This window comes from Catharus ustulatus, chromosome 3 (assembly GCF_009819885.2).
Source record: "Catharus ustulatus isolate bCatUst1 chromosome 3, bCatUst1.pri.v2, whole genome shotgun sequence".
Lineage (NCBI taxonomy): Eukaryota > Metazoa > Chordata > Aves > Passeriformes > Turdidae > Catharus > Catharus ustulatus.
In genome coordinates, this window is record NC_046223.1 from 59312615 (window position 1) to 59325547 (window position 12933).

The window sequence follows — 12933 nt, forward strand, 5'->3', positions numbered from 1 at the left end:
TTTCAGAAATATATTTCTGATCATATTTTTCCCTTTTATTTTATTTATTTCTTTTTTAATGAAATTTTCAAAATCCTAGATTTCTGAATAACAGTTGAAGCCATGAGGGTTTTGTTGCTGGTTATGGCTTGGTTAACACTTGTTGCTATGTCCGCAAATGACTGATGTAATCCATTTGCTGAGTCTTAAAGTGGCCAAGATTAACAGGTTTTTCAGGGGATGTGAAGGTAACTGAGAGTTGCCACTTTCCTCCCACAGCCTGTCACAAACCAATACAGGGTAAGCTATAGGCTACCATTTGTCTGCCACTTTGAGCACAGGCCATGAAACATCCCAGCAACCAACAGCTGAGAGAAATTTGGAAAGAAATTGGGTGTTGTGATAGAAGTATTTAATTAAAAATACAATTCTCAAATAAAGTGAATAATGTAAACAAAGCACGTGAAGCTTTGTGCTTTATGGATGTTGGTAACCACTGCCTGATGAGGTAGGAGTGAAAGCTGGTGCAGAAAGAGAACTGTGCTTCTTGCTGTGACTTCTTGTAAGCCTAGTCCGTATCTTCCATCGGGATAATTACATACAATGTTTTCTTCAGGCTTTGAACGAGCAGGGCCTCATTCTTAACTTGAGTGTTTCTGTAACATGCCACTGGTTTTAATGAGATTGCATGGATGTGAAAGGAGAGCAATGGAGTGAAGAATTAGGTTCATAAGAAATGATGCAGGTGCACAGCATAAAGATGCTGCCATGGTTTAGTTAGCCTCCTAATGAGCAGTGCAATTTTAATAGGTGTGTTTTCCTTACTGGAAATCTATGGCCACAGCTGTGGGGAGCAGGACAGAGGTTGGCTCACAGAGGCACAAGGCTCTGGCTCTAACTTGTGTCTCCTGCCAACCCACTTCAAAGCTACCTCAGGCCGTGGGCAGAGGGAGGGAGCAGTGGTGGAGGGGATGCTTGACAGCCTAGAAACAATACTCTCTCTTTTTTTACTGCCTCACCTGTGGGCATCCTTTGAGGTCCAGCTAGAGGGAAATAAACTGTCTCATCTGCAAGCCTGCATGGGGTTGACAGTAAATGTGAGTAACCTGCAGTGCAGTAACTCGCCCAGGACCCATGTCCAGTCTGGGCAGAGCAGCATCATCCAAGATCCATGCTGGTGTCAGTGCTGGAGGGAAGGGTTTTTTGGGCTTGTAATCCTGTTATCCTTCCCATCTAGCCATACCTAGATACCTGTGGGCATCAGCTGTAGTTGGAGTTTCACCTTCAACTTAAAGAAAGCTCTGCGTATATTTCCTCATGTGGAAATTAAACATTTCCTCAGTGACAGCTTCACAGAATGTAGGAAAGCCACTGAGACTAAGTCAGTCTGAGAAAATATTCTGTCTTATTCCAGTTTTTCATGAAACTAGTGTAAACTTTAGTTATATGGAGCAGTGCTAGCAGCTGATGTTACTTCTTCCTACTGCCATGGGGGGTTTTACCATGTGCATTTGTACCAGCAGTCAATTCTTTGTCATACAAACACATGTAGAGATTGTGTCTCAGAGGTGGCAGCTCTCAGTGTGGGAGTCAGTATACTTCACAGGAGGGATAATATCCATTCTGGTGCAAGCCTTCTGTTGTCTTCATGCCACCTTATACTGTTGTCATGGACAAAATAGCCTGGTTGTTAAAGGAGAATAAGAGTGTTGCTGCTCATCATGGGTTGTGCATGGGTTCTGGCGGTGTTCCAAGTGGCACTTGGAGTATCCCCTCGCCTCTGACAGCCTTTGAAATGTTTGAGGGACAAGCAGTAGACTGGGAGAGTGGCAAGCAAAGGGGAGTCCTGCTCTCCCAGAGCTTGCATGGAGAAAACTTGAAACCCATGAGTTTGCCCCTGGCACCAGTGACAGATGCATGGTGAGTGCCCTTGGGTCTGCCCTCAGGAGCCATGGAGTTGTTCAGGGGGATCCTGCTGCCTCTGGAATCTCTCAGGGATCACTTCTCTTACCTTCTCTGGCAGTCAGAGAGAGCAACATGAGCTGTGCTTAAAGCTTCACATTAATTAAGCCGTGTTTCCAGGGACAATCCTCTTAAAGGCCCCAGCCTTTGTAGAGGAGATTGTGAGGAGAGTGTGAGGATGGTCCACGTGTGCAGGTGGAAGTCAGAGATGTTCTAGGGAAGATATGGCTTCCAAGTATTCAGGACCATGTTGTGGGTTTCTCTTCTGTGCTGTCCACTTCTCTTAAATTGACAGTGTGTTTTTCAATACCTTCTTTGACAACAAAAATACACTGCAAAAAGTAGTATGAGTCAGGTGTCCCTAATTTTAAAGAGGAAACAAACCAAAATTGTAGGTCTGTTAGCTTTGTGGCAATGTTATATTTGCTCTTAACTTTCCTGACCTGGTTTTGATGTAGTGTGTGCTTCATCTTAGACTGTTAGAAACAAAGACGTTACCACAGTTTGTAGTAAATGAAGAATATGAATATGAAAACAAGAACAAAGTGTACGTGAAAACATGTCATGAACACGGTGTGGAAAGACACAGACTTTGAAGGGGGGTGTTTCATTCCTGACAATGTCTTGCCATGGCATTGTGTTGGTGTGGTGGGTTCATGTTCTGATTTTCCCTGGTGGGTTTCCTTCAGGTCGCTGAATGCCATAGTAGGACTAGAGGACAGCCTGTACAAGGAGTATCTAGAGGAAAACAAGCTCGGTTCTAACTTTATCCTGTGCTTTTGTCATGTTTGTGATTGCAGTCAGATTAAATTCACACGGAACCATTTAAAGCAGTCTCAGGCTCTGATTTATCTCAGAAACAGGGCTTAAGGTGTTGTCAGTTGATATTTGTCCTAATTCTGCAATTGAATGTCCAGTGAAATGTGAGTTTCTTGCACACTAGGAGGAATCTGAGTGTCACAGGAGCTGCCAGCTGAGACAGCCAGGAGTCTTGTGAGGCAGTGTGGTGTCAGCACTGGGAAACCTCAGGTGCACTTCAGTGGAGAAGCACTAATATTCTTTTTATCCTGGAGATGAGGAGTTGAAGGGGTGTATATGGAATCATTTGGGACACATGGCTTTATCAGATCCATTGACACCTCAAGCTATTCCTCCATGTTGATGTTAAAGAAATAGGCAAGCTTTGCTATAAACTTGTTTTTCTGAAAAATCAGTGAGTCCCCCTTCTTGCAAATCAAGTTTCCAGTGACAGGCTTGATAAAGTGCAGATTTCCACTGAAGCCAGAACCTTTGGGTCAAACAGGCACACAGTCCCTCCTTACAGTCTTTCATTTTTAAGTTTAGAAAAGGTTAGACTTGAAGTCGGTAAACAAAGATTGAGAGAATACCTGTATTAACATTTGTAACTTAGTCAAATATTATAGATCTGATTTTTATTCGTTATCAAAAACTTAAAAGGCTGTAAGCCTAATTCTGCTGATGATACCACCGAATCATCTGGACTCTCAAGGAACAGCTGGTATCAGAATTATGACTCTGTCCTGCATAGGAAGAGAAATCCTTATGTTGTCAGTCATTTTGGCAATATCTCTGTCAGGTATGGTTAAGCCATGTAAAAGACAACAATCCACCAGAAACAAAATTATTTTTCACCAAATGAAGAACTTCCAAGACTTCAAATGTAAGCAAGCTAATATTATCAGGACCTTGAAAGATGCATTGATGAGAATCCCAAAGAAGAATAGACCAGTATCAATGTGAGTTAGTATTAGACACCCAGGTGGAGGAAATCTATCTGGACAAAGGGATACTTTGAGTGGCAGGTTTAAAAGCCACCTTTCAGTGCTGGTTTTGGAGTAGCTGGTTTTAAAAATACTTCCGAAATGGGTCTGCCAAATGTTCAACTTTTTCCGTGTTTTACTTATTAGGGAATTGGGAATAATTAAAGTTTTTATGACATACGAAGCACATTCTTCATACATGCTGCTCCCTTTTCTATTAGTGATTGGGGATTTTATTTTAGAAGGGTCACACCCCTACAAACTCTGCCCGATTTACAGAGTATGCTATATCCATCCATATCCATCTCACTGCCTGATGTTGGAAGCTTTCAGGAGGCCTGCTGCTGGAAAAGGTCTCATGTTTTGCTCCCCCAGAAGTGGCTGCTGAGTTGAGCAGTGGGCTGTATTTCTCCAGGAACTGAAACAGTGGCCTGATGTAAACCATATGTTTTGGAGTCCAGGCCATACACATTAGTGTGGCTGGCAACAAGGAGCCCCAAGACCAGAGCTGTGCAGCCAGCAGAGCTTGAAAACCCACCTGCTCAGTTCCTCTGGACTGTCAGGGGTTTCTGTCCTCTCATTGGACCTAAAGGAGCAATGAATTGATGCCTCTACCTCTGGAGCAGGAGTAGGTTTCAAAATAAGTTGGAGACAAAGTGTGCTACCAAGGCTTCAGCTGGGAACCTTGAAGGTTTAAGGTGTGAGAGCAGTGAAGATCTTTGATTGCAGTCTTGAATCAAAGAACTCAAATGAATGTGGTGAGGGATATTTTTAAGTGCTCATGAGACTAATGTCAGTTTCCAAGCGACAATTTTAAGTGATAAATGTATGCTGTAGTGGCACAGCTATGTAAAATAAAGCAAGGGGGCTGTTTTTAAGGCATAGCTGTCCACAGCATCTCTTGAGAAGGATGTGGAAAGCGAAAGATGGAAAATGCTAGTTTTAAAATTGTAACAGTGGTGTTCTGGGAGCTGTATGGCTCAGAATGGATGGCTTTTGCTGTTGCAGCTCTGGACCCAGTTGGAGGAACTGCTTCCATAAACTTTTGTTGCATGGTTAATGCATGCAGCAAAGCACAGCTTACTGGGCCTCACTTCTCCCTTGCCAAGTGTCATGATTTTACCCCTTTGTCCTGCTGACTGGACACATATCCGAGCCTTTGTAGTTATCATTTTAGAGGGAACCACAGATGGGCCTTAATCCATGCCTGCATTTCTCTATGTGGTATATTGTTAGTTTTCTCTGGAAGTCTTGACTGACAAACCCTTGCCCAGGAATATGCTATGGATGGTTGCACTGATAGAAATGGTGCTTTTCCATCACCTGCAATGCCTGTTCAAGCCAACCAGTCACACCCACAAGGCAGCAGGGTCAGAAGGCAGCTCTATCCTTATGGTCACTGACAAAAGGAGGATGTGCTGCCAAGGAATGTGCACAACCATATACCTGTTCTCCATACCTCGCATGTGCTTGCAGTGACTGTACACTTCATGTGTTTTGATGCTGGAGTTCTATGTAGTGCCCATACCTGCTTGGTGAGCAGCATGGGCACTGAGGATGTCTTGCAGTTTAAAGGTTTTGGCTGTATAAATACACTAGCAGATGCAGACGAGCAACATCATGATTAGGGCAAGATACCAAAGGTGCTGTCTTCAGGGAGAACAGACAGTTACAGCCCAATAAGTTAATGGAAAGGAGTCTCCCAGCCCAGCCTGTGGGTGAAGCCAGTAATGGTGAGGGCAACCCAATACCTTTGCCAGCTGTTTTCACCTGCTCTGTCCCCACAAGGAGCCCCCAAAGCTGTTGTCACTCCAGTACTGCCTTTCCTCCAACTCAGTGAACAGGCAGGTGTTGGACAACACCGTGGATGGGCACTTGCAGACCAGAACCATGGCTGCAGTGTGCTCTGACAGCCTTTGTGAGGTTCCTGGGGGCCTTTGCACAGTGGTTTGATCACTGGAGAAGCCCAGAAGTGAGGCATCCAAAGCCAGTGGGTGTGAGAGACAGACATAGCCCAGCCTCAGTGGGCTCCCTTCAAAGGTCACTGATGCAGAAGCAAGGCTGTGCTTTGATGTCAATGGGAGAGCGTGAAGCCTTCGGTAATTCACTGTTGGTTTTTCCTAAGTCGTAATACACGTGTTAATCATGTAGAATTACATTCCTGAGTTTGAAAAATGCCCTGCTCCACTGTGCTTAGCATTCAGAGGGCTCTTCAAAGGGAGCACTGGAAACTTCTGTTGACACTGTCAATTTAAAGAATGTCGTCTGGCTGCCAGGTAACTCCTCTACAGATGTATAATGAATCGCTGTCCTTAAATCAGACATTACCCTTGGATACTGATCCTCTGCCCAAAACTCCTGACCGGAGCCCAATGAATTATGGCACAGATTCCATTGTGCTTTGCAGGAGCTAAAGCGTTCCAGTCCCTGCTTTCTGTGCCAAGCAGAAGTGTGTGGAAATGTGCTAAATGATTTTTTATTTTTTTCTGCAAGAAACAAAGGGTTTTTGTGTCGCTTGCCTCTACTGCTTTAACTGATTAACTTATTTCCAGGAGGAGATCTGATGTTGAGTATATAAATTAGTGGCATTACAAGAGTTGATCAGCCCAGTCAATCAGGGAAAAGTTTAACAGTGCATTTTAAAATGTTAGGGGACCTACTGAGCCAGTGAGCCTCAGGGTGGATTTGTTTTTCCATTTCAGTCCTACTTTCTCTGGTCGTATACTTAGGCTCTTACACGTGTTAACTGCTGCAGTGCTCTGAAGGTCCCCACTAGAGCTCGTGTTCTGCTCTGTGCCAGGGCAGGTTTGAGGGAAATCACTGAGCCCAGAGTCTTGTACATTTAGAGCAGTCAGCACATCACATTTTGGAGGGCCACATCAGCACTGTTTGAGCTGGCTCACCCACTGCAGGAAATATCTTTGCAGAATAAACTCTTCTTGGGATGGCCCCAGTCCAGCCCTCATTGAGGCTGGTGGAATTGCTCACATTTTCTTAACTGAGCTTGGGTCAAACCATCAATTTTAAAAAAGTCCAGAAACACTTAGCCAAAGTCACACGGGACATTTTTTTTTGGGTGGGAAGCAACTATCTTTCTGTGATACTGTGTTTGTGCTCTTTCTTCTTTTCTTTCCTGCTGGTGTAGCTTGGGGATAGCTGTACAGTGACAGGTAACAGTCAGAGTATGTGAAGGTGAGGAGGAGAGCAGCCACACCCCTGTGTGGATTGCTAGATGAGAAATATGAGATGTTTTCTTTCCCCTGTGCTTTTCAGTTATGGTAAAACGATGTTTTTCTTTTCCTGTTAACGAATAATCAAAAAAGGTTGAAAGCTTTAAGTTGCACAAAGGACTACAGAACTTAAACGCCTGGCTTTGCTGGTAAAGCTCTGCTTTCACCTTGTCAAATACACTCTTGTCATAATCTATTTCAAATCAGGTGAAAAAACAAGGTGGTGTATCTGAATTGCCTCAACACTTAAAGCCAATATACAAAGTGATTTACCTAATGGAAGATGGTAAAGCACCATGTGGAAAACAGCACCTGTTGGGGGCATGAAGAAGAAAGAAGCGATCATGTTGCAAAGTATTTTTGAAAACAATAAACTTTTTTCCTGGTGCAGGTCTGGCCGTGGTACAGCCAGTAGATGAATGCTGCCACATGAGTTTGGGGCTTTACTCTCTGACTTTCCTGGTGCTTTCTGCAGGGCTGGCATTCCTCAGTCTTTCTGCACCCCTGAGCAGAATCCTGTCTTGGTTTCACAAGTTGCCCAAAAAGGGTATCTTTAGAGTTGCCTTAGGATGTGTTTGCCATGTGTGTCCTGAACTTGAGTGTCACCCCTCAAGCAGTTGCATTTAGGAGTGGCCAATACAATAGGTTTTATGAGTACGAATGTTTTACACAGAGCCTTTCATCACAAATGGAATTAAATTTAGAATTGCCTGCTAAAGAATTGAAATATAGTGTCTCTTTTTATTCCTGTTCATTAACTATCATTTTTTTCTACAAGTACAGCTGACCTCTTCATGGAAGTAGGGCTTGGATGCTTATGGAAATGCATAACATACAGAGTGTTGTTTCCCAAAGAAATAGCTCAGAGATCTAGGAACTGCATCTGGCTGAGGTACTTTTCTAGTCCTGGTGGTGGTTTTGAGTAGAAAAGTGCAGAGTGTCTGTAAACTGAGTTGCTCAACTCTGAAATTGGATTACAGATTGTCAGTGGTGAAAGGTTCTTACATCACAGGACAATTGGTTGAGCTTAGGGAGCAGTTAAGGACTTCTTATGATGGGAATCTAGTTTTTGAGAAGGATGAATGAACTGAGCAGTTCAGTACTTTTTCTTTAACCTTACATGCTGTTTTGTCTGGTAAAGCAGCAGTAGTCTCAAGTACAGGGTCCAGAATCAGTAAGTCTCATTTGCTGCTTAGAACTTAATTTAAAATAATAATAATAAATATAAATAAATAAAAATAATAATAATAAAAACTGAAACACCACCTTTCCCCTAAAAAACCCCACAAAAATCCCACCAGTTTGTTGTTGCAGTGCAGATTCTGATGATGTTTCGTCAAGTTGCCCATTGCAGGATTTCATCAGCTTCCATTTTTGGCCTTTTCTGATGACTTTGTTATCTCCTAGCAGCTACAATTTCTGCCTCCAAGCTGTTACTTTGGCCATAGCTGGATCACTGTGCTCAGTCCCCCAGACTTCTTCCTGAAGTGAAAAGAGAGATTTATAGTTGTTTATAAACTATATGGATGTTGACTACTAACTGTGCCAAGTTATGTGTCATTGCTGCAGCAGAATACATTTTATAAGTCCAGTTTTCCAGTCCTGAAGTTATGGTGCATAAAGTGTAGAAAAGTTTTTCTTGACTATGGAAGGCAAAAGAAAAAATTTGTACCTAGTCTTGTGGTGGTAAATTCAAATGCCTGATTTTTTACAACCTCAAATTTCAACTACTTTTTGTGCTTGTATCTTAATAGAATTGAGTTGTTAGGTATGTTTTTTTCCTTGCAGTTATAGATTGATTGCTAGGGGTCAGTACTTCCCTTTTCTTCTGGAACTATTTTCTGTTTTCCTTTGCTAGATAATTGATGAGACCCTCTAAAGAATCTGTATGATTTGGCAAGTGCAAGCTGCCTCCTTGTGTGGTTGTTCAGAGGATGTTTTACCCTCAGCTTAGACCTTGTGCTTTGGGTTTATGTAATTTGTAAAATGCTTTCCTAAAGTACTGACATGCTGAGAAATTTTGGCAATACTAGTGGATGTTTCATCTGTGAAAAGTCAACACCAAGGCTTTAATCAGCCCTGAATTTTTGAGGCCAAGATACTGTACACAGATTCCTGCAGTTCTAAGTAATGTTGGATTTCTGGACTGAGTCGAGTACAGGGAGCGACTCTTTCTTATTTTCCAGAACATAGAGGAACATTTTATTTTTATGTCATTGCAGGTAGCTCTTTAAATGAGTTCTGAAAATGATTACCAGTTGATTTAGTTTGACAAGAGTGGAAGTCCAGAAAGCTGTTAAATCAGTTTTGGAACAAAAGAGAAAAAAATACTGAGAGATGTTTACAGGGGTAAATGATGGGCAGATGGAGAAGACTCAACCTTTATTTCAGTCAAGTACTTGGTAGTAATTCTTTTAAGACTGTTTAAGACTATTGCTCTGGGGAGTTCAGTATCCCAACAGGAAGGGGCTACATTGGGAGTTGAATGACATAAATGATGCATGGTTTTATTACTTCCTCCTCCCATCCCTTTTCTGGTGAGTGTAGCTAGTTTAGGACAGTTCTCATTTGTGGTGTGATTTTTGTTGGAGGTGGTTCTGAGGGATTTTTTTAAACATGAATGAGCCCAGCCAAGAGGACAAAAATCTGGTCTTTAGGATACAATGAATATTTCTTGTTGCTCACTCTCTATAGTCCCAGGTTTTCCTCCTTGTGGAAATTCAGATTTTTTTTCTGAGAGCAGGAGACCAGGGCAAGGGGATGCTGAGGTGCAGGGGCTGTGACTGCAGAAGGCAGTGATTCTGTTGAGGACTTAAGGAGTGTGAAATGCTCTTCTGATTGGGAAGTGCCAGCCCTTTGTACTTGGTAGGTACTTCTATGGGGAGATGTGAACCCAGCTTCATCTTCCCCCTGTGTGGCTGAGGTAAGGACCTTCAGCCTTTTCCCAGACCAGACTGATGGCTCCTGGGCTGTGGTAAGCTCCTGCTGCTGCTCTTCATTTTTAATGACAAGTCTCTTTCTAGTAAAACCTGACACAGACTTCACACAAGAATACTGTTTTTGATGGATCAGCAGTTATCAGTAATGCCATTTTAACCATTGCTAATAACTCCGTATTGGGTGTCTTCAGATTCCTGCCAGTCAAACTGTGATGAGGAATGATAAATAGAAACTGGAACTAACTAGTGAAATGGGAACAATGGGTAGTAGAGTGTGGTGCTACCATGAGGAAAGTAATTGAAGCCTTGGAAAGCCCTGGTTTTAAAATCTCAGCTGATCCCCTGCATTCAGCCTTAGGGTAGATACAATTCTCTTTGCCTAAAACCACATTTGTTTTAGACTGAATATTTTCCATATGGCTCTCTGGCCGGGCTGGTTCCTTTTGTATCCTTCATCCCTTGCAACTCTCTATTTTAATTGCAGATGAAAACTGCAGCTTTGACTGGGGAAGCAGAGCTGTTGGGCTGCAGCGCTCTTCCCAGAACACACAGGGCTGCTGAGAGAAAAGCAGCACAGTTTGAAACTGCAGGCACCTGGGAGAGCGCTGGTTGAGGAGAGATGTTACTGCCCTCAGCCAGGGCTGGGATGCTCAGGAGAAATGTTGAGATCTGGGGATGTGGTGGCTACCAATGGCACGTGGGCTCCAGGGACAGCCCAGGGGAGTGGGGCTGGCCCAGTCTGACAAACAGGAGGACAGGGAAACATCTCTCAGCAGCCAGCTGCTCCTCAATGGGAGGCTGCAATAAAATCACTTCTTGGTGGGAGCAAGGCACATTTAGGGCTCTAAAGCTGGGCAGCAGCTGCATGTAACTGTTTGGAAGGGTTGGGCTGGACATGGGGAAAATGTATGAGAAGTAGTGGGGCCAGCAGGATCGGGAAAGGGATCATGCCCCTATACTTGGACTGGTGATACCCAGCTGCTTTGAGTTCTGTGTCCAGTTTTGGGCCCCTCACTACAAGAAAGACAGTGAGGTGCTGGAGGAAGTCCAGAGAAGAGCAATAAGGCTTGGAAGGATCTGGAGCAGGTCTCATAAAGGAGCATTGTGGGAGCTGGAGTTGTTCAGCCTGGAGAAAAGGAGAAGAGATCTCGGGGGGGGCCTTGTTAATCTGTACAACTGCTTGAGAGGAGGTTGTAGCGTGGTGGGAGTCAGTCTCTTCTCCCAAGTTGCAAGTGATAGAGCAAGAGGAAATGGTCTCAAGTTACCCAAGAGGAGGTTAAGATTGGATACTAGGACATTTTTTTCACTGAAAGAGCTGTGAAGCCTTGCATCAGTGTCACTTCTTAAAAGAACACTGCCAACTTGTCAGCAAATGTTAAAAGATACCCAACTTGCCTGAGGTACCTTTTACAGTGCTCAAGGGATCTTATAATGGAAGTTTGGGAAGTCAGGAGGTGAGGCATGTGCAGGAACAGACATTTTAGATGTGAGTCTGTTGGGGAGCAGAACCTTTAGAGATGGGTTTAGGAGAAAAGAACTGCTTTTAATAGTAAAACTGTTCTGTGCTTCATTTTACACTGAACATTAGCTCTTCCCAAAAAAATAATGTACTGGTGTGGCTGGACTAGGGAAAGGGGGTTTAAAAAAAGAAAAAATAAAATATTTAAGTGTGAAAGCTACAAGACATTCCCAGTTTCTGGCAGGAGTCCTTGTATTACAGTATGTTTTCACTTGCAAGGTCTTGCACCAGTCTGTCTGAAGGGCCTGGGAAAAGACACTGTTGAGTATTGTACATCCTGCTTAGAAAGCTTACTGTTACTTCAGTTTAGTTTTACAGGAAAAATAAAAAAGCTGTAAAATTTTGCCCTTTATTCTGATCTTGATAGATGTGCTTGCAACAGACATGGACTGCTGTACATGTCATGGTTCCTAGTAACTGTCATGGGGTTTGTGTGTGTGTTTGCTTGTTTTGTGAAGAGAAAGACATGCCAAGAAGACCCCTGAGAGTGCGAGCCCAGTCTCCAGATGGCAAGTTACCTTTTCGGTGGAAACCATCTTATGGAGCAGGCTTCAGAGGTCCACACAGCAGATCCCAAGGTTATCCCCGTGGATATGGAGAGAGCAACCGAAGGATGAGCTATGCTCCGGTGCCGCAAGAGCGACAAAACCAGGAAGCAAGAAAACTAGGTGAGTCAAATTTCCCTGATAGCACCTGGTTTAGCGGTCACACTTCTGTAGTCCCCTGTGGCTGCTAGGTGAGCATAGATCATATGTTGTCCTAGCTATCAAAAACCCTACTTCCTAGAAATGAAAATACTTGTTATAATTGTGTATCTTAGCAGAGGGAGGGTATTACGTAGAGAATAGGGTAGAAATTGTAGGAGAACTTAGTGCTATGTTAAAGAGACAACATGTGCAAGTTTGTCATTTTAACAGCAGAGGAAAATGGTAGAGGGGAGAGCCATAGCTCAGATTCTGCTTGCATGCTGTGGGACTGCTCTGAAATCCATTCTTTCTTTTAAATGGAAAAGGTTACAGGAAACCTTCTGTTTTTTCCCTGTATGCACAGCATCTGAGTCAGTTCATGTGGTTTCAATGCCATCAAGGAGCTCTCCAGGACGGAGCCAACCTGTCTATAGGTCATCTTTAACTAAAAGAAAAGTCACAGGTATGTTTCTTTCACATCTACTGTCAATGAGTGAAGCCAATTGGGTGCAAAGAGATAGCTTGGTGATTTTTACACTGGAAGTCTTTTGGTGCTGGAGCTAGCTTTTTCTCTGTTTGGTTAAGAGCTTGATGGATGTCTCTAATTCTCTAATTCAAGCAGGATTCATAAAATAATACAACATGGTTGATTTGGTTTCTGAGGTCCTGCTTGTTTTCTTTTTTTTTTTCTTTAATCTCCTCCTTTCTATCTACTGACAGATGTTATGCATTGCAGTAACTGCATGAGAAGACTTGATTAAATCAAATCAGGACCCCCAAAATTATATGCCTTCTTTTTCTGAGATCTATAACACCTTTTCTGAAGGGTTGATTACC

The 12933-nt window shown here is 43.1% G+C and overlaps 1 protein-coding gene across 1 annotated transcript in view; it reads left to right on the top strand.

The window, feature by feature from the left end:
* The window catches only part of FNDC1 (fibronectin type III domain containing 1), a 61536-nt gene that overhangs the window by 10467 nt on the left and 38136 nt on the right, over window positions 1-12933 (top strand). The window contains exons 2-3 of the mRNA XM_033054437.2: window positions 11869-12078; window positions 12461-12559. Of these exons, the coding sequence (XP_032910328.1) occupies window positions 11869-12078; window positions 12461-12559 (309 nt within the window). The remainder of the gene's footprint in view (window positions 1-11868; window positions 12079-12460; window positions 12560-12933) is intronic.